Source organism: Primulina eburnea, chromosome 9 (assembly GCF_022965805.1).
Source record: "Primulina eburnea isolate SZY01 chromosome 9, ASM2296580v1, whole genome shotgun sequence".
NCBI classification, from domain to species: Eukaryota; Viridiplantae; Streptophyta; class Magnoliopsida; order Lamiales; family Gesneriaceae; genus Primulina; species Primulina eburnea.
This window is the reverse complement of record NC_133109.1, coordinates 29,454,935-29,482,108: the sequence shown is the minus strand read 5'-3', so window position 1 is coordinate 29,482,108 and position 27,174 is coordinate 29,454,935. Positions and strand designations below refer to the sequence as shown.

The 27,174-nt window shown below is 38.4% G+C and overlaps 1 protein-coding gene across 2 annotated transcripts; it reads left to right on the top strand.

The window, feature by feature from the left end:
• The first annotated feature begins 3,633 nt into the window (after positions 1-3,633).
• On the top strand, positions 3,634-26,964 carry LOC140841512 (protease Do-like 8, chloroplastic). Of its 2 annotated transcripts, none has more exons than XR_012120214.1 (13): positions 3,634-4,034; positions 4,118-4,277; positions 4,814-4,896; positions 4,998-5,096; positions 5,197-5,263; positions 25,135-25,210; positions 25,350-25,416; positions 25,574-25,791; positions 25,876-25,943; positions 26,038-26,117; positions 26,203-26,289; positions 26,376-26,469; positions 26,607-26,964. XR_012120214.1 is itself a non-coding variant. In XM_073208999.1 (13 exons), the coding sequence occupies exons 2-13, from the start codon at positions 4,187-4,189 to the stop codon at positions 26,733-26,735; spliced, it is 1,173 nt and encodes a 390-aa protein (XP_073065100.1). In that variant the 5' UTR covers positions 3,640-4,034; positions 4,118-4,186; the 3' UTR covers positions 26,736-26,964. The 2 variants fall into 2 exon arrangements, 1 of the variants encoding a protein (XP_073065100.1); XM_073208999.1 differs by having other exon boundaries at positions 3,640-4,034; positions 26,362-26,469.
• The last annotated feature ends 210 nt before the right edge of the window (positions 26,965-27,174 follow it).

The window sequence follows — 27,174 nt, the reverse complement described above, 5'->3', positions numbered from 1 at the left end:
GCAGTCTCTTGCGACTGATTCTCAATCAACTTGATTTTACAATGATCTGTGAAATCAAGAAATTCAAATAACATTTCTGTGTCCTCAAGCCAATTCTCACATTTTGCTGACGTCTCATTACCCTTCAGAATCGGCGGCTGAAATAACTGAAACTCTTTCAACTTTATTTCCATCTGAGTTTCTGATACATCTATCTGTTCAGTTGAAGTATTATCCCTTTCTGGAATTCTCCGTGGAGGTATATCTGCTTATCAAAACATTAGTACCCAAATACTACAAATCTGTTCTAATCTTTCTCTGATCATCTTACTGCTGATCAAGAATCAAATCTGATTCATACTCAATAATACATATTACCAATTCAAATCAGATAATCACGTAATCATGTATTTCAAAGCAGTAAAACATAATCTCATGCTAGCATACACCATGTCAATCAACATTGAAATAAATCTTCTGCTAGCAATCACATGCAAGGAAAGAAAACTCAATCTACCCCGCTCATGCTCTTCTATCTCAGTCTAAAGGATCTATCGCTCTGATACCACATGTTGTGGGGACCCGGACGCTAATCATCTTTGGGGATTTAATTATCAATTAAGATAAACAGGGTCTAAAAATTTTTCTTTTAAAATGCGGAAGGTAATGGAATCATGCTATTATACAAACCAGTATAATAATACAAATCCTGTACAACATGCATCTAGTTCAACTAAGGCTTAACTACTACAATCAAGTAATGAAACCTATCTATATCCAAGTCCGGAATCACCACTCTAATCTTGATCTCTCATCTTCTTCTGGACCCCGATCCTGCCCCACCTGTTGTCATGCACACATACAAAACAAAACAACAGCCGGATAACTTCGGTGAGTTATAAATATCCCAGTATAAACAATGTATACATGCAGTTAACTGAATTAACATAAAAGCATGAATTATATATTATCACATGTAGCATAATCAAACAACATGTTTCAATACCAGTCTGTAAATAAACATGAATCGTAATCTACGAAACATAAATTTATACGGATCTGTAAATCAAACTCTAGTCTCAATATCTAAGACTCGACTCATCTCTCATTCTAATCTAAGGATCCCGATCTAAGTTAGACTTTTGGTATGCTGTATCGAGTGTCTACAATAGACGTCGATCTACATCTAAGCTCATCGATACACCGTAAGTCTAGGGTCTGAGCAGTTCTGACAAAAAGACTTAGACTTGGGCATGCTATATCGAGTGTCTACAATAGAAGTCGATCTACATCTAAGCTCATCGATATACCACAAGTCTAGGGTCTTAGCAGTTCTGTCCAAGACTTGGCGTTTCTGCCCTAGCTAGGCTGATCTGCCCTAGACTCAAACTCTGCTTTGCTATAATTCAATAGACTAAACATATCAATCTGATAATCTGCAAATATCAATGCAATAAAATAAAGTATGTGATTTAGGGAAACTCAAGTCAAACCTAACTCGAGTTGTGCAATCCCGAATCAACATTTATTTATACCTTTGTCTTCCCGGTCTGACGAAGACGAAGACGAAGTCTTATATTCTGATCTGTCCATACCCAATCTGGCAATGACAATCGTATAATTACAATATCAGTATATAACTTAATTCAAAACCTGTTCTGATCAATACTCAAATCAGTATATAATCTGATCCGTATCTGAACAAGGTACAATCTAATTCATATCAACAATATCACGATACAATCGAAATCATTACTGAATCTGATCAATCTAAATCAACTGATGTTTCGACGGCATAACAATACAGTCTCGGTAACCCCGTCAATCTCACATCACAGATATAATACCAGAATTCATAATCAGTATCATTACAATTCATAATCTGAATAATAACACAATTCTGATATCAAATCTCAACTAAATCAATTCTGAAATTCATAACAATTTCATAAACAATCTGTTCTTTAATCTGACTTCAATTGTACAATGCATGGTTCTGTCATCCTCGCGCATGTGCACCAATACATGTCGCGCATGTGCGCGGGGACTACTCTTTGCACCATAATGTGAATTCTTTTCCGGCTCTCCCGATCTGATCCGTTTCATTTATAATCATAGTAATTATCAACAATAGATTATAATAATCATCGCCAAATCTTTTCAGATTAATCGGATAATTTCTCGGGCCTTACAGTAGGGTTGACCCGTGTCGCAGATAAATATTCGTGAGACCGTTTCACAAAAACATACTCTTTAATTTAATTAGTCTAGATTAAGTTTGATAATTAATATCCTTGTACTTATTTATCGGCATATGTTAGAACAACTCGAATTCAAAATCCGATTTGTTACAATTTGACCTAATGTATTTGTTAGTTTCGACTGATTTGTGACCATCACGACTCGCCAACATTCATTTATGTACCCAATGGTTTGGTGGTTAAGAAATAAACATTTAGACAAATATTTGAAAAATCTTGAAGTATATCAAAATAATACAAATATTTAATTATTTCTCGAAGATTTGCATGTAAGATACAAATGTCGGAAGTATGTATGTAGGGATGACAATGAGAGCGAGAGCGGTTTGTCATCCTCGCCTCCGCCCCTGTCCTCATCGACACTTCTTACAATTTCGGGGATCAAACACTCATTCTCGGTTCAAGAATAGTAATGGGTGAGACATGTTTGAAGTATTTCCAAACCCGAATTACTATTATTATTATTATTATTGTTGTTATGATTTTTAACAGTATCAATATTAATATTATTATCATTAGGGGTGGGCAACGGTCGGTTCGGTCCGATTTTTCTCTACAATGGTTCTGTTTTTCGGTTTTCGGTTTTGAATATCTCTAGTCCAAAACCGAACCATTTTATTACGGTTCGGTTCGGTTTTTTTGTAGTTCAGTTCGGTTTATACGGCCGATTATATACGATTAGCTAAAATTTGTTACGAAATAAAATTATACGTCACTTTATGCCTTTAAAAGCTAAATCATAGTATTTTTCAAACATTTAATTTGTGGGACTTAATTTTTTATATAAAAAATTAAAGAAATATATACAAAAAAGAAAAGAAAACATCGACTGGTGAGTGGTGAGAAAGAAGAAAAAACGATCGGATTGAAAATTGAGAGTTAATAATACTAAGTTCTTAAATCTTAATAGGTCCATTATACATAAAAAGTCTTATACTAAACAATAATACGATCCATTATACATATAAATCTTATACTTAACAATAATATGACCGGTTTGGTTTTTCGGTTTTTTCGGGGATTAAAACCGAAAATCGAACCGAAAAACCGAATTTCATAAATTTTAAAGCCATAACCAACCGAAAAACCGATAAAACCGAACCATTTAAACCGAATTATTCGAAACCGATAAAACCGAACCATTTAAACCGAATTATTCGGTTCGGTCGGTTTTTTCGATTTTTCGAGTTTTATGCCCACCCCTAATTATCATCGAAATAAATTCAAAGATTAAAAAAATCCCCCAACTCAAATTTGAACACAAAAATTAGATTTTTTTTATTACATGGACACAAAAATTAGATTTTTTTTTATTACACGAAAATTAGATTTCAAACCCACTCGGTTTCGGGTTTCCCTAGAGCAGGAACCGCAGGAAAATCGCCGCGATTACACCTTTTGATCTTTTTTCTTGCGCTGTCCATTTTCCTGATTTTTCCAAAAAGTTCGATGATTCACCATTACCTCGTGGCATTTCGTCCAATTCTATCCAGTTTCAACTGAACTCGCTGCCACCATTAAGCGACTTTATTTTCGAAAATCTGGCTATCCGCCATTTATCTTCTCAGGTTCCGCCACCACTCGTCACTCATCCGAGTCTTCATCTACTAAGCCTTTCTCGAAAATGCAAGCAATTACCGCATGCAGCTGTGTAATTCCTCCTCGGAAAACTCATCGCTGCCATGCCAAACGAAGATCTCCAGCCGGTGCTATCCCCAAGAAGCATCTCCGTTTAATGGGCCGCCGCAAGCTCTGTCTCAACTCCGTTTCTCGTCTTCCCCTTCAGATTCCATGGTAATTTGCTCAAACTCGTACATTTAGATGCGTTCTTGTTGGCTTAAATTTGATGGGTTCTTTTATGTTTTTGTGCTTGGAAGGGCTGATGATAAAGATGGAGATTTGGGAAAGAAGACTTGATTTTGGGCGATAAGGTTGATGATGAAGACATGGCTTTCACTACCCGTAGAATGCTGTTTACTCGTTTGTTAATGGGAACGTCTTTTTATTTCTGTCTTCGTCCATCAAGGTACTATTCAGGTTCGTCCTTTCCTTGCTTCCGATACTCATCTCCTTCCTTTTTACTCAAAAGCTTCAAATTTGTTAGTTTTTTTTGGTTTACAAGCATGGTTTACATGTTGGGTGGAACGGACAGATGAAAAACCATTGCCTAGTAACTCATCTTGAATCATTAAGAATTAGACGAAGAAGCCGAAATGTACCGGAATCCATAACAATCTATGACCCTTTTATCCGTGTGGTTGGTCTTCTAAATTTATAAGATTTTCTTGAAAATCTTTTTTAATTTTTCAGTGTGCTTTTTATCTGCTGATAGAAGTATGTTCATTCAACTTAGCCGTGTTTGATAGTTTGTAACGCATGATTATTGTTTATGACTTTATGTGTAATTAAGCCAATGTTGGATATCCAACATGACGTACATTGGGCTGCCCCTAAAATTTGCTGTGTAATTTATAGAAAACTGCAACTTCCTACAAGCTCCCTCAATTGCATTTGAGAATCCTTTTTAATTAACACTGCTTTTGTATATTGGGCTATATTATTTTGCGATGCAGCATATGCTTTGGTAGATTCATCTGTGACAATTGAACAAGTGACACCTAAGGTTTTCCCATCCGGGGCTCTTTTCCCCACAGAGGTTGATTTCGCAAGCTCTTGAGTTATTCCTCTTATAATTTTATCTACTTGTAAATTTCACACTTTGTATGGCAGGTGAATTGATAAGTGTAAACTTGGCAGGAAAGAATCGTTGAACTCTTTGAGAGGAATACTTACAGTGTTGTCAACATATTTGATGTAAACTTGCGGCCACAACTCAATATCACAGGCACTGTGGAGGTAATATGTTTTCTGTTTATGCTTACTGTGAAACACCTCATCTTCGTGTTAGTTTCAGTTGAGATATTACTGCAAAAATAAAGAGGTTATAAACATGCAGATTCCTGAAGGAAATGGTTCAGGAGTGGTATGGGATGAGCAAGGTCACATCGTGACAAATTATCACGGTAGTTACTCTTGAACACTAAAAAAGTATACATTCTCTCACATTTTCTTAATCAACTTTACACAGCATATATAGAGTTTTTACAAATCAGTCCCACAATTACAACAGGTATCAAATCCCTCAATTATAGGTACAACTCAATCATCTATAATTAAGCATAATATCCTATCTAATTCTAATTCCGTCAAGTTGGAGTATAGATATCTCACAATCCCAACTTGTCTTAAAATCTTGAGAATTCTCGACTTGAGACTGTTCTGGTGAGAATGTCAGCCAACTGATAATCTGAACGAATCATAGGTAATTCCACAATCTTCATAATCCAACTTTTCCTTGATAAAAAATCTATCCACCTCGACATGCTTTGCACGATCATGTTTTACTGGATTGTGAGCAATGTCACAAGCTACTTTGTTGTCACAAAATATGTGAGAACCCGAATTTCCAGCATTCCAGCAGCAATGCAGAAGCTGGTATTTTTCCAGCAGATTAGAATCCAGCAAGCAAACAATAGATAAAATCCAGCAGCAGACAACAAATAAAATCCAGCAGCAGCAGCACGAAATTCCAGCAGACAATTACTAATTCAGCCCATGACTTGTAACTGAAGCATTTAACATGGAATAAAGGCTGTTAATGTCAGATTATGGTCATTAATTGGAGAGCTAACAGTCATAATTTGGCCTATAAATAACACACTCAGACCTCTGAATTGGGTTACACAAATCTTGAGATTATCACTTGAATTTTCGAGCTAAGAGAGTGCTGATTTTCGAGAAGTAGAAACCAGTAGCAAGAACAAGCAGATTTCAAGCTTCAACCGAAACACTTTTAGCAAATTACTGTAAGTGGGCTTATGTATAGATATCTTGAAAACAGTTTGATGATTTCTATTTTAAAGCAAAGTATAGTCTTGATTTCTGATATCTGATTTTGAAGCACTGAAACTTAGTGAACTAATGGTAGGAATATATATTCTGAACATTACTGAATTCTGATTACTGGCCTCATCCCTTAGAGGAGAGAACATATAGGGGACTGATATCAGTTTAGCCATGAAATTCACGAACGTGCTCAGTGTTTACTTGTTAAACTTCTGATTGATTACTGAATACTGATTACTGATTTCTGAATACTGATTAATGATTTCTGAATACTGAATACTGATTCCTGTCATGAAAATAAGAATCTTTGTACATTATTCGTATTACTGTTTCTGAATGAAAATGATTTCGAAAACTGGGAGTTATTCCCGCCCCCGCTTACTGAGTGACAACCATATCACTCACCCACCAAATCTATATCAGATAAGAGCGATGAAGAATTGTTAGAAGAAGAAGAACAACATCAGTTCTGGGGCTAGGTGAAGAAGACATGTTATTTTTCTCAGTTATGATTTATGTAATTAGATTCCGCTGCATCTGTTATGACAGTATTATGTTCAGTTTTACATTTCCGCTGTAAAACATTTGAGTTTCTATCAGACATTGAGTTATTCAGTATTTATGAATAAAAAGACTGGTTTCTGAATTTTGTACTTCTGAGGCTTGTTGTTTTCGAATGTAAATTTGAGAGCAACGCCGGTGTCAACCAACCCCCGTCCCGGGGCGTGACATTCTCCAGTGTGAGTGAATCCACAAGATTGGCACTTGACTCCCTCTTTGTTTGATTGAGAAGGAGTTGTTCCTCTGGCCGGCTCACTGGTGAATTGGTTGCTTGAAAACCTAGGCCTCTTGAATTGTTGGCCCTGTTGGTACTGGCTTGACTGAGGATGTTTGAGTTTGTTCTCACCTTCACGCCTCTTAATGTTATTCTTAGCCCTGATGGTGGCTCCCATCAATTCATCAAAACTGTTGGGCTCGATAACGGTAAGGGCAGATTGAATACAACTATTCAATCCCTTCTTGAAGCGATGCATCTTCAAGACCTCGTCTCTCATGATGGTTGGGGAGTAAGTTCCCAATGAGTGGAACTTGGATGAATACTCCTACCACTGTCATATTTGGTTCTTGAACCAAGCTTTCAAATTCTGACAGCTTCTGCACTCGAACTGCTGTCGGGAAGTATTGCTTCAGAAATGCCTCTCGGAACCTTTGCCAAGTGATATGTCCCGTCCTTACCATAGCTGGTGAGACTCCTTCCCAACATTTGGCTGCTTTGTCCACAAGAAAATATGTAATCACATCTACCTTGACCTCTTGTGGAACCTCAAGTAGTCGAAGATGGTTCTCCACCTCCTTCATCCAATTCTATCTGACCTCAGGATCGGAGCTTCCGTCGAAGTTTGGAACTCTTGCTCTTCTGAGAGACTCATAGTGTTGCTTAGTCCCATTCTGAGCTGAAGGTGGTAGCGGTGACTGGTTAGCATTAGGGTTCACTAACCCTTGTAGCGTGGTTGCCACAATCGTGGCTATAGCCATCAAGTCCACCTGACTGAGGCCAACTGCTGGTGATGGTTGTGGTGGTTGTTGCTGTTGTGCATCCTAATCGTTGCGGTTATTATTGCGGTTTCCATATCTAGGCTTGCGGTTGTTTCTCACTGGCCTTCCGTCCATTTCCTACAAATATGAAAGCTCTAAGGTTGTGGGCAGAATATGGACTACACAAATGAAGCACGATGATAGAGTAATTTCTCAAAGTTTAAATATGAAACCAATGGATTGAAATAATTTTTATTGATTTCCACAAAAGTGCAATTACAACCGATCTTCGAAAATTTAAACAGAATTGCAATTGGAACAAGTGTCACTACAAGGAAAACTACTACTGCTGTTCTAATCTATCACTTCTCCTAATCCCAAATCCATAAGATCTCTTCAACTTCTTCTTCTTCTTCGGGATACTCTTCGGGTTCTTCTTCATGATTGGCTACTACTGCTTCCAGATGTTCGATACGACCATGCAGAACTGCATTCTGGTCGCTAAGATTTTCAACAGTGTTCTGCAGTTCTTGAATCTGAGCATCAGTCTGTTCACTATACTGATTATGCTGGTACACGAGTTGGTGATTTTGATCCTTAAGCACTTGGATCTTCTCAACCAAGGTGTCACGTAACCCAATGAATTCGGCAACAGTCTCTTGAGAGGTCTCAAACTCTTCTTGAGTCTTCCTATTCCTCTCTTCTGCTTCATGCAGATAGTGAGCATATCGTTGAACATCACACCTCAAGTGTTCTGCTCGACGCTCTAACTCGTCTTTGTCCAGCTCTAGGCAGTAGTTATGCTCCTTAAGTTTCTCTAGCTTCCTCTCTAAGCTCTTAATGTAGCTACTTTGGTCAGTCATATCCTACATCCAAACATGAGAGTCAAGGTTCAGAAGTGATCTCAAGAGTATAGGTCAAGTTATAGACAAGTACTGGAATGAATAGAATCAGTAAGCCTATAACATTCAATAGCAGACAGGACAGTTATTAATTCAGCCATGACTTGTAATTGAAGCATTTAACACGGAATAAAGATTGTTAATGGCAGATTATGGCCATTAATTGGGAGGCTAACTGTCAGAATTTTGTCTATATATAACACCCTCAAACCTTGAATTGGTGTTACACAAATCTTGAGTTATCACTTGAAATATTTGAGATAAGATAGTGCTTATTTTCGGGCAGTAGAAACCAGTAGCGAGAGCAAGCCTATTTCCAGACTTCAACCGAAACTCTCCAGCGAATTACAGTAAGTGGGATTATATATAAATATCTTGAAATCCGTTTGATAATTCTGTTTTAAAGTTCAGTTCTGTATGTTTGATTTCTGATATATGATTTTGAAGCACTGAAACTCCCTAGTGAACTAATGGTAGGAATATATATTCTGAACATTTCTGAATTCTGATTCTGATTCTGGGCTCACCCCTTAGAGGAGAGAACATATAGGGGACTGATATCAGTTTAGCCATGAAATTCACTAACGTGTTCAGTGCTTACTAATCCTGATTTCTGTTCTGAAACCTGTGATTTCTGAATTCTGATTTCTGTTCTGAAAAGATGAGTTTCTGTATATTATTGTATTACTGTTTCTGTTGAAAATGATTTCGAAAACTGGGAGTTCTTCCCGCCCCTGCTTACTGAGTGACAATCATATCACGCACCCACCAAACCCATCTCAGATAAGAACGAGGAAGAAATATTAAAAGAAGAAGAGCAGATCCAGTTCTGGGGCTGGTGAAGAAGACTATTGTTCTCAGTTTATGTTTATATTAATTCCGCTGCATCTGTTCAGACATTGTTACGTCTGGTTTTACATTTCCGCTGTAAAACATTAGTATTCGAGTTGTAACAGACAATTGATTTATTTCGTATTATGAATAAAAAGACTGATTTCTGAATTCTGTACATCTGAGGCTTGTTGTTTTCGAATGTAAATTGGAGAGCAACGCCGGTGTCAACCAACCCCCATCCCGGGGCGTGACATTGAAGTGGTACCAGAGCAAACAAGGTTTCATAATCTGGGGAGGACGAACTAGAAATAATAAGTTCTGATATACTTCTGAAAATAAGTTCTGAAAGTTACTGAAAATAAGCTACTGTAATAGACTACTGAAAATAAGCTACTGTAATAAACTACTGAAATGAGACTAACTACGTACAGTTAGGAAAATCAGTAAGGGAACAAATCAGAATACAGTAGCATGTCTAAAAAAAAAATAATTTCAGTAGACCCAAAACAGTAGCCCGAAACCAGAACAAGTAGACGAAATCAGTAGATCTGAATGCAGAAGACTGAGTCAGTAGACTCGGAATGCAGCAGACTGGTTTTAGCAGTGCTGAAAAACAGTAGACAGTGCTGGAAAGGCAGCAGACTGATTGCAGTAGCATCAGAATGACAGTAGATAGTATATTCCAGCAAGCGCGTGCAGTAGACCTTGCAAATGGCATGGAAGTTGAGGTGTTTTTCGCGCAAACTTCAAACGGCCATAACTTTTGATCCAGGAGGAATTTTTACCATTAAAAGTAGGCGTTGGAAAGCTCTCGATGAGGAGAACCTAACCTAGAACGATTCGGTCGTTCCAGCACCGCCGACGAACCCCAAAATCCTTCGTTAAAATAGTGATATCATCATTTCCGTAAAATTTCCCAACTTTTCCAAACTTTAAAGAATTTTCATTTCCAAATGGTTTAGCATTTTTACACCAAACTTGGTACCATTAATGTTCTTGATGTGAAGGAATTTTAGTAAATTTTTCACGGAATTCTGAGACCGAAAATTTTTTTGAGCTAGTTCTTCTATTAAAGATATAGGCAGTATCGATTCTGTTCATTCCAGTATTAGTCTATAACTCGACCTGTATTTTTGATATCATTTCTGAATCTTCACTCTCATGTTTTGGATGTAGGATATGGCTGACCAGAGTAGCTACATTAAGATCTTAGAGAGGAAGTTAGAGAAACTAAAAGAGCTTAACTACTGTCTAGAGCTGGACAAAGACGAGTTAGAGCGTCGATCATCACACTTGAGGTGTGATGTTCAACGATATGCTTACTATCTGCATGAAGCAGAATAGAGAAATAGGAAGACTCGAGAAGAATTTGAAACCTCCCAAGAGACTGTGGCAGAATTCATCGAGTTACGTGATACACTGGTTGAGAAGATCCAAATACTCAAGGATCAAAATCATCAACTCGTACACCAGCATAATCAGTATAGTGAACAGACTGATGCACAGATTCATGAGTTGCAGAGTACTGTTGAAGTTCTTAGTGACCAGAATGCCGTTCTGTATGGTCATATTGAACACTTACAAGTAGTAGTAGCCAACCAAGACGAACCTGAGGAGGATCCCGAAGAAGAAGAAATCGAAGAGGACCCTATGGATTTGGGATTAGGAGAAGTGATAGATTAGAACATCAGTAGTGGTTTTCTTTGTAATATTACTTGTTCCCCGCATTTCTGTTTTCAATTTCGATGTTTCGTTGTAATTGTATTTTCTTGTGGAAATCAATAAAATTTATTTCTATCCATTGGTTTCAGATTTACTTTTTTGAGCAATTACTCAATCATTTTGCTTCCTTTATTTAGTCTCTATTCTGCCATCAACCTTAGAACTTTCTTATTTACAGGAAATGGACGGACGACCAGTTAGAAACAATCGCAATCCTCGCTACGGCAACTGCAACAATAACCGCAATGATGAGGATGCACAACAACCACCACAACCACCACCAGCAGTTGGCCTCAGTCAGGTGGACTTGATGGCTATAGCCACGATTGTGGCAACCACGCTACAAGGGTTAGTGAACCCTAATGCTAACCAGCCACCGCCACCGCCTCCTGCTCAGAATGGGACTAAGCAGCACTATGAGGCTCTCCGAAGAGCAAGAGTCCCAAATTTCGATGGAAGCTCCGATCCTGATGTCGGACAAATTTGGATGAAGGAGGTGGAGAACTATCTTCCACTACTTGAGGTTCCACAAGCGATCAAGGTAGATGTGATTACACCTTCTCTTGTGGATAGAGCAGCCAAATGGTGGGAAGGAGTCTCACCAGCTATGCGAGGAACGAGACCTATCACCTGGCAAAGGTTCCGAGAGGCATTCCTGAGGCAGTACTTTCCGACAGCAGTTCGAGTGCAGAAGCTGACAGAATTTGAAAGCTTGGTTCAAGAACCAAACATGACAGTGGTGGAGTATTCGTCTAAGTTCCACTCATTGGGAACTTACTCCCCAACCATCATGGGAGACGAGGCCTTGAAGATGCATCGCTTCAAGAAGGGATTGAACAGCCGTATTCAATCTGCCTTTGCCGTTATAGAGCCCAATAGTTTTGATGAATTGATGGGAGCCGCTATCAGGGTTGAGAATGACATCAAGAGGCGTGAAGGCGAGAACAAACTCAAACGTCCTCAGCCAAGCCAATACCAACCGGGCCAGCAATTCAAGAGGCCTAGGTTTTCAAGCAACCAATTTACCAGTGCTCCATCCAAAGGAACCACTTGTTCTCGATCAAGCAAAGAAGGAGTCAAGTGTCAAACTTGTGGATTCACACACACTGGTGAATGTCGTAGGAATTCTGGGGCTTGTTTCCATTGTGGAAAGATGGACCATCGCATTGCTCAATGTCCTCTTCTAGATCCAAGGAGTGGACCAGCAGGAGGAACAACTAAAAAAAAGCTTAAGGAGAACAAGCCAAATGCTCGAGTTTATGCTATCACCCAAGAAGAGGCCGACAACTCAAATGATGTCGTAGCTGGTATCATTCTAATCAATAATATACCTGCTTATGTGTTATTTGATTGTGGTGCTACGCATTCCTTCATGTCTAAGAGATTTGCCAAGAAGTTAGGAGCTAAGCCCGATAACTTAGAAGAACCATATATAGTAGCAACTCCTGGAAATCGAATTTTAGAAACTCGTACTCTATATCGGGATATTAGTGTTCTCATAGAAGATCAGAATTTCAAGGCAAACCTAATCCAACTAAACATGGTGGAATTCGATGTAATTCTTGGAATGGATTGGTTAGCCAAGAATCGTGCTTTAGTAGACTGTCATGGAAAGATAGTATCCATCCAAGCTCCACACCAAGAGAAACTTCTATTTCATGGTAAGACAAAAGAACGAAAGACTCTTCTTTCTGCTTCTCAAACTTGGAAAACCATGAAAAATGGAGAAGAAGTTTACCTGACTATGTCAAGCGAGGTAAAGAAAGAAACCACACGTACGTTAGAAGAGATTCCGGTAGTACAAAAATTTCCGTATGTCTTTCCTGAAGAACTCCCTGGCGAACTTCCCGACCGTGAAGTGGAATTTGAGATTAATTTAGTGCCCAATGCTACACCAATCTCAAAAGTACCATACCGAATGGCTCCGGCAGAGTTGAAAGAACTCAAAGAACAACTTCAAGAATTGTTGGTGTAGATTACGATAAATCTGATGGGAATTTAAATTGATATCAATAAGTTGTATTGATGTGATAGGATATGATAATCTTGTAAATTTGGTAGGGTAATATTTTCTATTTGGTAGGATAATATTTTCTAATATTTGTTTCTCCTTAATAGTTGGGATTTGATATATCCATTGTAACTATAAATACATGTATTAGTTTTCAATGAAAGGTGCAAGTTTTTTCTCTCAATATTTTTCACATGGTATCAGAGCCAGGTTCCACCGTTATGTGTTGTTGGACTGCCTATAATTAGGCCACTCGTTCTGCCTATAATTGGGTCATTTGTAAACTCCACGCTCCAGATGTTCATTCCTGGGCGTGAGAGGGGTGTGTTAATTGTCCTACATCGGTTGTTAAATAATCTGGGAGTTGTATATATGGACTTGGACAATCCTCCCCCCTTGAGCTAGCTTTTGGGGTTGAGTTAGGTCCAAGTTCCAATCTTAACATGGCCTATAAACAGAATCTTGGTGGGATACTCCATCTCTTCCCATATGTAATCCACTCCTTGAGATTCCTCGAACACTAGACACAAACTCTATCTTAAAATTCTCCTCGAACACTAGACACAAACTCTCCTCAAAATTCTCACACAGATTCTCAGGCACATATCCCAATACAGGAAAGAGGAAGGATCAACACTGTCACAAGAGTTAAAAGTCTACTCAAGACGGAACAAACCTCGGGCAACTAAAGACATTGTGAATCCTAACAACAGTCAAGAGGATGAACCCGTAGTGGATCCTCAGTCAAATACTACCCTTGACCTTGATCTACCTATAGTAGTCAGAAAAGGTAAGAGATCTTGTACCCAACATCCTATCTCAAATTTTGTATCTTACTCAAATTTATCTTCATCATTTCGTGCCTTTACCTCAAGATTGTCTAGTACAATAATTCCCGGGTCTGTCCAAGAGGCACTTGTTATGCCTGAATGGAGAAATGCCGTCCTTGAGGAAATGAAGGCCTTGAAAATGAATAATACTTGGAATCTGGTCGAATTACCACAAGGAAAAACTACAGTGGGATGCAAATGGGTATTTACTGTTAAATATAGGGCAGATGGCTCGATTGAAAGATACAAGGCCCGACTTGTGGCTAGAGGCTTCACTCAAACATATGGCATTGATTATACTGAAACGTTTGCTCCTGTTGCCAAAATCAATACTATTCGAATTCTGTTATCCTTGGCAGCAAATCTTGATTGGCCATTGCACCAATTGGATATAAAAAATGCATTTCTGAACGGGGATCTTGAAGAGGAAGTTTACATGAGTCAACCTCCGGGATTTGAAGAAAGGTTGGTGAGTCAGACTGTTTGCAAACTTAACAAATCTCTTTATGGGTTGAAGCAGTCACCTCGTGCCTGGTTTGAAAAATTCTCTCAAGTAATCAAAAAATTAGGATATGTTCAGGGACAAGCAGATCATACACTCTTCTTTAAACATTCTGAAAAAGGAAAAATCACCATTCTCATAGTGTATGTTGATGACATCATTGTCACTGGAGATAACAATGATGAAATGGAGATGATTAAGTTGATGATGGCAAAACAATTCGAAGTCAAAGATCTTGGAACAGTTAAGTATTTTCTAGGTATGGAAATCGCTAGGAGCAAAAAAGGAATCTATGTCTCTCAAAGAAAATACACTATAGATCTCCTGAAGGAAACAAGTATGTTGGGTGTAAACCAAGTCATACACCTATTGACCCAGGGAACAAAGGAAAAATGTTTGAGGGTGGACCGGTGGATAGAGAGAGTTATCAGCGTCTTGTTGGAAAACTCATTTACCTCTCACATACTCGTCCTGATATTGCCTTTGCAGTGAGCTTAGTAAGCCAATACATGCATTCACCTTGCCAAGGTCATCTTAATGCAGTATACAGAATTTTGAGATATCTTAAAAAAACTCCAGGAAGAGGATTATTTCTTGAGAAAACTAATGATAGAAGGGTCACTGCATTCACTGATTCTGATTGGGCTGGATCTATCACTGATAGAAAGTCAACTTCGGGTTATTGTACACTTGTATGGGGAAATCTAGTGACATGGCGCAGCAAGAAACAGTCAGTTGTTGCAAGAAGTAGTGCTGAAGCCGAGTATAGAGCTATGGCCGATGGAGTATGTGAACTCATTTGGATTAAAAGAATAATGAAAGAACTAAAGATAGAGTTTGAAGGTCCTATGAGGTTATTCTGTGACAATAAATCAACTATCAGCATCGTTCACAATCCTGTTCACCATGATAGAACTAAACATGTTGAAGTTGATCGGCATTTCATTAAACAAAAACTCGAAGAAGGAATTCTAAGTGTTGAATATGTTCCTACTTCTCATCAGCTAGCTGATCTACTTACAAAAGGACTTTCAGAACAGACTCATGAACTTCTCGTTGGCAAGCTTGGTCTCATCAACATCTATAACCAAGCTTGAGGGGGAGTGTAGATTACGATAAATCTGATGGGAATTTAAATTGATATCAATAAGTTGTATTGATGTGATAGGATATGATAATCTTGTAAATTTGGTAGGGTAATATTTTCTATTTGGTAGGGATAATATTTTCTAATATTTGTTTCTCCTTAATAGTTGGGATTTGATATCCATTGTAACTATAAATACATGTATTAGTTTCAATGAAAGGTACACGTTTTTCTCTCAATATTTTTCACAGTTGGATAAGAAGCAAATCCGACCAAGTGCATCTCCGTGGGGAGCTCCTGTCCTATTTGTAAAGAAGAAGACGGAAGCATGAGAATGTGTATTGATTACAGAGAGCTGAATAAGATCACAATCAAAAACAAGCATCCGCTTCCAAGAATAGATGACTTGTTTGACCAACTCAAGGGAGCTACAGTCTTTTCCAAGCTCGACTTAAGGTCAGGCTACCATCAACTCAAGGTCAAGACGGATGATATTCCGAAGACAGCCTTCCGAACAAGGTATGGACATTATGAGTTCATGGTGATGCCGTTCAGGATTGACAAACCCTCCGGCAGTATTCATGGATCGCATGAACATAGTGTTCAAGCCATTTCTTGACAAGTTTGTTGTGGTATTCATCGACGATATTCTAGTATATTCGTCAAGTGAACAAGACCACAAAGAACATCTTCGTCTCACCCTCCAGACGCTGAGAGAAAAGGAACTGTACGCCAAGTTCAAGAAATGCGACTTTGGCTATAGAGCGTCACATTCTTGGGACGCATAATATCAACAGCAGGAGTATCTGTGGACCCTAAGAAAGTAGAGGCAATCTCAGATTGGCCTAAACCAAAGAATGTTACAGAAATTCGAAGCTTCTTGGGATTAGCATGCTATTATCGAAAATTTGTTGAAGGATTCTCCTCAATAGCCATACCTCTCACCAAGCTCACACAGAAGAACTAAGTTTCAATGGAGTGAAAAATGTGAGCAAAGCTTCGAGACTTTGAAGAAGAAGCTGACGTCCACGCCAGTGTTGGTATTACCTATGGAAGGCAAAGACTTTACCATCTACAGTGATGCATCTAAAGGAGGTTTAGGATGTGTACTCATGCAAGAGGGAAGGGTGATTGCATACGCATCGAGGCAGTTGAAGCCGTATGAGCAGAATTACCCAACACATGACCTCGAGCTAGCAGCCGTGGTATTTGCACTAAAGATTTGGAGACATTATCTTTATGGAGCCAAGTGTGAGATTTTCACGGATCACCAAAACTTTAAGTACTTGTTCACTCAGAAAGAGTTAAACATGAGGCAGAGACGGTGGATTGAACTCATGAAAGACTACGACTTGACAATAAGCTACCACTCAGGCAAAGCAAACAAGGTAGCTGACGCCTTGAGTCGGAAGGATATGAACAAAGTAATCCTGACATCACTATCAGCACAACCATGTCTTCGAGAGGCCATCAAAATGAGTCAAGATAGAGATTCTGCTTTGGTGAAACTAAAAGAGCAGGTTATAGAAGAGATATCACCAGATTTCGAGACGGATGACAAAGGAATCTTGTGGATGAAAGGACGATTGTGCGTACCAGACATCGATAACCTTCGACAAGAAGTAATGTCTGAGGCACATAAGTCGAAATTTTCAGTCCATCCTGGCAGTACCAAGATGTACAGAGATTTGAAGAAAATTTTTTGGTGGAGTGGAATGAAGAAAGACGCGGCAATGTATGTTTCCAAGTGTCACGTGTGCCAGCAAGTCAAGGCAGAGCACCAAAGACCTGGAGGACTTCTACAACCTCTAGAAATTCCAGAATGGAAATGGGAGCATATTTCTATGGATTTCGTAGTGGGTTTACCAAAGACGAGACAATGTCATGACGGAATATAGGTAATCGTAGATAGACTCACAAAATCTGCGCATTTTTTACCTGTCCGCATGAATTATAATTTGGACAAGCTAGCCACATTGTACATGAATGAGATCGTACGATTGCATGGAGTTCCAGCTAGCATACTGTCAGACAGAGATCCTAGATTTACATCTCGATTTTGGAAGAGCTTTCAACAAGCTATGGGGACTAAGGTTACTCTTAGTACGGCATATCACCCTCAGACCGATGGCCAAACAGAGAGGACCATTCAAACTCTAGAAGATATGCTGAGAGCATGTGCGCTAGACTTCAGTGGTAATTGGAGCGAACATCTGCCCTTATCGAGTTCGCATACAATAATAGTTACCACAGTAGTATTGGAATGACACCATACGAAGCTTATGGACGAAAGTGTCGATCACCACTGTATTGGGATGAAGTAGGGGAAAAAGCCATTGTGGGACCCGAACTGATCCAACAAACAGCGGATAAAGTTGCTATGATCAAAGAGCGACTAAAAGCTGCCCAAGATCGACAGAAAAACTGGGCTGACATGAAAAGAAGACCCATTGAATTTGAAGTTTGAGAGAAGGCATATGTGAAATTGTCACCCATGAAGGGTGTAATCCGATTCAATAAGGCTGAGAAACTGAATCCCAGATACGTCGGACCATTTGAAATTCTTGAGAAAGTGGGAACAATTGCTTATAGATTAGCACTTCCACCCGACATGTCAAGAATTCACAATGTATCCCACGTCTCGCAGCTGAGGAGATATATTTCTGACCCTAGTCATATTCTTGAAGCTGGACCACTGTTGGTTGATGGAAATTTAAACGAAGGACTGAAATATGAAGAGATTCCAATTCGAATTGTGGATAGCAAAGACCAAGTATTGAGGCGACGAACTATTCCATATGTCAAAGTACAATGGTCCAACCATACCGAAAGAGAAGCTACTTGGGAGTTTGAAGAGAAGATGCTAGCACATTACCCTTATTTTTTTGAAGATCATGCATAGCCAAGTTTCTAGGACGAAACTTCTCATAAGGAAGGAGGGATGTGTGAACCCGAATTTCTAGCACTCCAGCAGCAATGCAAAATTCCAGCAGCAATGCAAAATTCCAGCAGAAGCTAATATTTCAGAAGCTGGTATTTTTCCAGCAGATAAAATCCAGCAGCAGCAGCACGAAATTCCAGCAGACAGTTACTAATTCAGCCATGACTTGTAACTGAAGCATATAACACTGAATAAAGATTGTTAATGGCAGATTATGGCCATTAATTGGGAGGCTAACAGTCAGAATTTTGCCTATATATAACACCCTCAAACCTCTGAATTGGTGTTACACAAATCTTGAGTTATCACTTGAAATATTTGAGATAAGAGAGTGCTTATTTTCGGGCAGTAGAAACCAGTAGCGAGAGCAAGCCTATTTCCAGACTTCAACCGAAACTCTCCAGCAAATTACAGTAAGTGGGCTTATATATAAATATCTTGAAATCCGTTTTATAATTCTGTTTTAAAGTTCAGTTCTGTATGTTTGATTTCTGATATATGATTTTGAAGCACTGAAACTCCCTAGTGAACTAATTGTAGGAATATATATTCTGAACATTTTTGAATTCAGATTCTGATTCTGGCCTCACCCCTTAGAGGAGAGAAAATATAGGGGACTGATATCAGTTTAGCCATGAAATTCACTAACGTGCTCAGTGTTTAATAATTCTGATTTCTGTTCTGAAACCTGTAATCAGTAATTAGGAATAAGAAGTTTAACAAGTAAGCACTAAGAATGTTCGTGAATTTCATGGCTAAACTGATATCAGTCCCCTATATGTTCTCTCTTCTAAGAGATGAGACCATTAATCAGTAATCAGAATTCAACAATGTTCAGAACATATATTACTACCATTAGTTCACTAAGTTTCAGTGTTTCAAAATCAGATATCAGAAATCAAGACTATACTTTGCTTTAAAACAGAAATCATCAAACGGTTTTCAAGATATCTATACATAAGCCCACTTACAGTAATTTGCTAAAAGTGTTTCGGTTGAAGCTTGAAATCTGCTTGTTCTTGCTACTGGTTTCTACTCCTCGAAAATCAGCACTCTCTTAGCTCGAAAATTCAAGTGTAATCTCAAGATTTGTGTAACCCAATTCAGAGGTCTGAGAGTGTTATTTGTAGGCCAAATTATGACTGTTAGCCTCCCAATTAATGACCATAATCTGACATTAACAACCTTTATTCCATGTTAAATGTTTCAGTTAAAAGTCATGGGCTGAATCAGTAACTGTCTGTTGGAATTTCGTGCTGCTGCTATTGGATTTTATTTGTTGTCTGCTGTTGGATTTTATCTGTTGTTTGCTGTTGGATTCTAATGTGCTGGAAAAATACCATCTTCTGCATTGCTGCTGGAAATTCGGGTTCTCACAAAATAGTTGCATGGGTTGCTCAGGTAGATAACACAAATCATGCAAGAGGAGTCTTAGCCATAATGCCTCACAAAGTTCAAGAGCCATACCTCTAAATTAAATTTCTGCACTTGAGCGGACTACAACATTTTGTTTTTTTACTTCTCCATGTACTAGATTACCTCCTACAAAGGTGAAGTATCCAGAAGTAGATCTCTTACCATCCACATATCCATCCCAACTGGCATCAGTATACGCTTCCATGCTTCGATAGTATGTATTTTTTTTAACATTACTCCTTTTCTTGGAGCAGACTTCAAATACCTCAAAATTCGCATTATTGCATCCATATGTTTCTTTCCCGGATTATGCATAAACTGGCTAAGAATACTCAAAGCATAAGCTAAGTCTGGTCTGGTGTGAGATAAATACATCAATCTTTCTACAAGTCTTTGGTATCTTCCTTTATCAGCTGGTTCTTAGTTTTGTTCAACACATAGCTTTAGTGTTTCTTGGGCTGGTGTTGTTGACACACCGTCATACCCTTTTCTTGTAACAAATCAAGAGTATATTTTCTTTGGGATATATATTTCCTTATCAAGACCGGGATATTTCAATTCCAGGAAAATGCTTTAGAGGCCCATGTATTTTATTTCAAACTCTTTGAACGAATAATCTTGTAAGGCCTTATGTTCCTTATTATCGTTCCATGTAACCACCACCTCATCTACATATACAATTAGTGTTGTGATTTTTCCCAGTTTCTTTTTGAAGAAAAGTGTATGATCTGCATTGTTATGTCGGTGACCAAAGGTTAACACAGACTTTGTAAATCTTTCAAACCATGTCCTTGAAGATTGTTTTAGCCCATATAGTGATTTCTTTAACACACTTTGTACCTATTATTTTCATGTATCATGCATCTTGGTGGAAGATTCATGCAAACTTCTCTGATAAGTTACCATGTAGAAAAACATTTTTTACATCAAATTGTTGTAATAGCCAATCCAAGTTTGCAACTAAAGATAACAGGACACGAACAATGTTGATTTTAGCTACCAGTGCTAATGTCTCTGTGTAGTCAACCCCATATGTCTTAGTGTATCCCTTGGCTACAAGTCTCGCCTTAAAGCGTTCAATTATGCCGACGGCCTTGTATTTCACTGTGTAAATCCTCCGACATCCAACTGGTTTCTTTCCTGGTGGGGGATCAAACTCATGTCTCATTTGTTTTAGGGATTTCAACTCGTCGTTCGTAGCAGCTTTCCACAATCAAGCCTTCCAGTACACTGTTAGGAATAAATATGTAACGATCATGGGCCATTAGGCTGAACCAACATGGCCTCGGCCTATACCCATGCACCACTACTGGTCATGGATCTTTAGGATGGTTCAGCATGAGCCCTAGCTTAGTAGCCCAACTGGTACCAACACTTTAAGAATCTAGGTACTTATTCCTGGATGTCCTGTGGTCAAGAGTTGGGAGAGGCAAAAGAAACCACTTTCCAGCGGTGGATATTCTATGAGTGGCGGTGCATGGTCATGGGCTAGGGCTCATGCTGGACCATCCTTACGACCCATGAGAAGTAGTGGTGCATGGTATGGGTCGAGGCCCGTGTTGGTTTAGCCTAATAGCTCATGATCGTTACAAAAAAGCATGGTTTCTTTCGTCTCCCCCCAACGCTTGAACCCAGGACCTTCAGGCTTAAGTATCTAGATTTTTTAAGTGTCGGTGCATGGGCATGAGCTAGGATTCATGCTGGACCATCCTAACGATCCATGATTAGTAACAGTGCATGTGTATGGGCCGAGGTCCATGTTGATTCAGTCTAATTACCCATGATCGTTACAAGATACAACAAATAATTGATTCATAAAAGACCTGTTTGATTCTGACAAGCGATGGTTGGATACGTAATGACTCATTGGATATTTGGCTTTGCTAGACAATTCAGGTTCTTACGGGTTTAGGAATACCTCTATTATAACGTTGTGGCAACTGTCTTTTGTGTGACTCGGGAACATCTTCAACAAGAGATTGGTGTGGTTCGTACGAAGTAGAAATCATTTGTTGAGGGACTCGATTTCATCTTGAGATTGAGATAGACCAACTTCTTCGGCAGTTACATGCTCATCACCCCTTAGGCCAAGACTTACTCCTTGATTTTGTCCACTTGCTGATGTATTATGGTCTATATCTAATGTACACTCATCATGATTATCATAATTCAAAGTCTGAATTTTCTTTTGGTACTCCCCTGAAGTTCAGCCATTGAAAAATACGTGGCATCTTCATGAAATACAGCATCCATTGCGACAAATAAGCGATGAGTTGGAGGGTGAAAACATCGGTGCCCTTTTTGGTGTGTGGCATACCCAACAAAGACGCATCGTAATGCTTCGGGAGTTAACTTAGTGCACTGATGCTTGTGGAGGTCTACAAACACAACACAACCAAATACACGAGGAGGTAGATTTGGAACATCGGGGGTTACGATTGCTTCAGTGAGTGTCTGTAATGGTGTTTTAAAGTTGATAGCCCCGGAAGGAACCTGATTAATTATATGAGCTACAAAAGTGAGTAGTTCTCCCCAATAAGACAATGGCATATGAGCTTTAATCAACAGAGTTCGAACAACCTCTGATAAGTGTGGATTTTTTTTCTTTCTGCTACCCCGTTTTGTTGGGTGTGTAGGAACAAGTAGCGTGATGAATTATTCCTTGGGTTTTCAAATACTGTTGAAATTCACTACTAAGATGTTCACCACCATTGTCACTATGTAGAACTTGGATTTTTGCATTATCTTGAGTTTCTACTATTTTCTGAAACTTTTGGAATATTGAATTCACCACACTTTTATATTTCATAAACATTTGTCATGTCATCTTGGTACAATCTTCATTAAATGTTACAAACCAACGAAATTCACCCAAAGCAGTGAGTTTAGACGGACCTCAAACATCAAAATGAATACGCATAAAAGGAAATGGAATTTTATTAAATCGCAAGGGAGTTGAGGCACGACGACTTTTCGCAAGTTCACAGACTTCACACCGAAAACTGGAAACATCAACTTTTGAAAATAAACTGGGAAAAAGTGTTTTTATACATCCAAAGGAAGAATGCCCCAAGTGACCATGCCATAACCATATTGTTGTTTTCCTTTTGTTGTACTTACAGACTACAGTCACCCACTTGTAGAGCTTGTCATAGGCTTTCGGTACCCTTTGATTCAAAGTCCAAATAATATAGCTTCCCTCGCCTAATTCCACAACCAATCGTCTTCTTGGTTTTGATGTCCTTAAACACACAATAATCAGGCCAAAAGGTTACAACACAAGATAAGTTAGTGGTTATCAGAGAAACTGACAAAAGATTATAGTCTGAAGATGGAACAACTAAACAGAATCCAAATTTTGTGAATCTATTAAAGTCATTGGTCCTTCCCCAAAGACGGGGGTTGAAATCCCATCTGCAGTGGTGACAAATTTTTGGTTATAACGATTAAGAGGAGATACCTGTCTAGAATCAAATGTCATGGATTTGTTGCATCTGAATTAATTATCCCTTGTATTTCTCATAACAGGTGCAGAAATATTTAAAAACTTACCACCATCATCTGAAGTTAATACCAGCGTCGAGGCTTGTTCAAGTAACATCTTTTAGGGTCTGTAGCACCTTTTGATTTTTCTTCGAACGACTATGATCCCACCATTCTGGGTATCACACCGACTCAAAACAACGATTTTTGGTATGGCCTGTCCTGTTGCATTGATCACATTTGTAGGACTTTTCTATACCATTAATCGTTTTCCCATAGTTTGGTTGATTTTGTGGACTCTGAGTAGATCTCTTCCGAGCCACCAGAGCACTGGGTTCAAGAGCTCCAGAATCTCCTTTCAAGGAGGTATTACGAACCGCCTCTCGTCGAACCAAAGAATAACATTTATCTAAGTTTGGTACTGTATCATAATTTCTCTTTGAATATGATCAAAATCTTCATCTAAACCAGCAAGAAATATGTGAACTCTCAATCATTCGATGGATTTCTGGTAGGCTTTTTTGACATCTTCAGGGTCATTCATTACCACTTTATCACGATGATCCAACTCTTGAAAAATTCCGGTCATTTCCCCATAATAGAGATGATTTTCCCGTTTTGTTTTGATGAGAAAGCCTATTGATTCAATGTGAAAGCTTGTAACTCATCACTTCCATCATAGAATGCTTTTGACTAAGCATCCTAGATATCATAGGCTGTGGGAAGACGTAACTAAGATTCATGATTTCCGGTGACAAGAGACATTAACAACCACCTTTTGACCTATTGGTTTTCAGCATACCATTTTTCATAGCCTGCAACCGATTCTTTAGGTGGTTTGGTCTTGTTCTGAATGTAGGAGATCTTGTCTCTTTCAGCGATTTGCATTTCTATGAGTTAAGACCATATGTCATAATTTTGTTCCGTAAGGACGATTCCTGCATTAAATGCTCCTTTAGACTGAACCACAACCAGAATGGACTTATTCACACTAGATTCTGAAGCTTTATCGCTCATTCTTTTTTAACTATGAGCAATTGACTTTCGCAAAAAAAAATGGTAATAAAGTATTAGAGCGGAAACGATATGGTTGTTATGGGTGACAGCTAGCTAGTATGAAAAGAAAGGGAAAAAGAACTGTGTGCCGGTGGATCAAGACAAAGGAATTGCACAAGTGTTGGATTGATTAGAAAGGACTTGAATTGTGGAAAGGACAGATTTCTTAGTTTTATTTCTTATGCTTTGAGACTCAGGCAAAGATCAAGAGGTTTGACGATTTTGGATTTTGAAAAGATTGGTATATGTGATATCTAGAGAGATCAAATATTGTCTCTGATACCATCTTGAATGCTAAAAAAGTATACATTCTCTCACATTTTCTTAATCAACTGTACACGGTATATACAGAGCTTTTACAAATCAATCCCACAATTACAGTAGGTATCAAATCCCACAATTATAGCTACAAATCAATCACCTATATAGTTAAGCATAATATCCTATCTAATTCTAACATTTACATCTTATAAAATATTTATTTCAACAGTTAAGTTTTTCCTGACTTCTGTTTTAGTGTAATGTATATGTATGTTGCTGCTTTAGACTTCTAAGCATTAATTTGGTCTTTGTAAAATTATTTGGATAATTTCCTATTAATGTCGCATATTGGAAAATAAATGGATGCTTAAAAACTTAGGCTGATTGTCTGTTCTTGTTTTGCGCAGTTATTGGCAGCTCTCTATCAAGAAATCCGAGCAGTGGGCAGGTTGTTGCTCGAGTTAATATTCTTGCTTCCGATGGGTAAGACTGTGTTTCATTATAATTTCTTGTCACTGTAACCATCCGGTCATGACTTCTTGTACTTTGTGCACGTTTTGACTATATATATGTTCTCTTGCTATGTTCTCTTGCCTTTCTTCGTTCCCGCTATTTTGTTCAGCGTGCAGAAGAATTTTGAGGGCAAGTTAATCGGCGCTGATCGAAAGAAGGATCTTGCTGTCTTAAAGGTTAATGGACTTCCTTTGTTTGTTCTATCCTGCAATTGAATATGTTAAATGTAGTGAATGTAGTGAGAGCCTTTTCTTTTCAACATAAATGTCATTTCGATTGATTAAAATTTAAAAATTTTATATGAAGTGCTCAATATATTTAGTTTCCAACCAGGTTGAAGCCTCCAAAGAACTACTGAGACCGATGAAAGTTGGCCCATCAAATTCTCTGAAAGTAGGTCAGCAGTGCTTAGCGATTGGAAATCCCTTTGGTTTCGATCACACACTCACAGTTGGAGTCATTAGTGGACTTAACCGAGACATAAATAGTCAAACTGGAGTAACGATAGGAGGTGGAATTCAAACAGATGCAGCCATCAATCCAGGAAACAGGTTTTAAAATTTGAGATATTCCTGAACTTGGCCTCGAAAAATTCGCTTCATCTCTTGCACATTTCATTTTTTGTGATATTTCAGTGGCGGTCCTTTATTAAATTCCAAAGGATACTTAGTTGGAATAAACACTGCAATATTTACTCAGACAGGCAAGTTTTTTCCTCTATTTTTACTGAATATTGCCTGTTGTAAATATCTGAAATATGACTCAGAACCGACCCTACTTTTCTCGGGACACAACAGGGACATCAGCGGGTGTCGGGTTTGCAATCCCTTCATCTACTGTGGGAAAGATTGTTCCACAGCTTATCCAGTTTGGCAAAGTATGTAGTTTTCTTCTTGCACATATTCAGAGCTTTTTATGATTTTAGAGTTTCTGATAGTGAAAAAACTAACCCTTTGTTCCAGGTTTTTCGGGCTGGTTTGAACATAGACATTGCGCCAGACTTGATTGCAAATCAACTAAATGTTCGAAATGGAGCTCTAGTCTTGCTGGTATGCCCCTGCAAATCCAAATTTCACTAATCCAACTACTTTTATTTTGGTAAACCTTTTGCAATCCTATAGGTTCCAAGTAATAGCCAAGCAGCTAAGGCCGGGATTCTTCCCACGACAAGAGGTTTCGCCGGTAAAATTGTACTTGGGGACATAATCTTGGCAGTCAATGACAGACTGGTATCTTCTTTTATCTTATTTTTTATCCAGAAACTCTGCTACTGTTCATGAAACCCATCGATTCAGCAGTAATAAGTTTTTGCTATTCGGAGTATAAGTCGAGGGGATCTTTGACTTTTGGTTACATACAATTTCAGGTAAGGAGTAGAGCAGAGTTGTACAGAGCATTTGATGAGTATAATATCGGAGATAAAGTAGTGCTGAAAATAAAGAGGAGCAATCAAGATGTGGAGCTTCCCATTGTCTTGGAGGAAGATGATAAATGAGGCTGATATTGTTATAGCCACCAATTTTTGTTTATTTTTCTTGTAAAAGTGTTATTTTTAGGGGCAAAAAAGAATTTAAAAAATGCAGGATTCATTTTTAGGAGAACAGAAACAAGCATGTATTTGAAAGAGGTGCTTTGCTTTGTCCTCGTAGTTTTTATCCCGCCTTGGCTTAGAACCTGACCAAGTGCGATTGAATGATGAATTTCTGTAGTAATTACTTCGTATTCGTCTAACTTTTTATAGATTTCATTACTAGAAATAGAATGTCTTTTTAATGAAAACATTTTTTGGAATTAGACCGTCTTTGATAAGTGTTTGACATAAATTTCAAGCGGCATTAAGATTTATTTCAAATTCCACACAATTATTATTAAAATCATATAATTTTATATGAAATAAATTTGAATTTTGATCATCTTGTCAAAACAAGAAATTC

Coding starts and splice junctions, on each gene's coding strand:
- LOC140841512 (XM_073208999.1), top strand. CDS start 4,187: ATGGCTTTCACTACCCGTAGAATGCTGTTTACTCGTTTGTTAATGGGA. Junction 4,897..4,997: donor GGGCTCTTTTCCCCACAGAG/GTTGATTTCGCA, acceptor TAAACTTGGCAG/GAAAGAATCGTTGAACTCTT. Junction 26,470..26,606: donor TGGCAGTCAATGACAGACTG/GTATCTTCTTTT, acceptor ATACAATTTCAG/GTAAGGAGTAGAGCAGAGTT.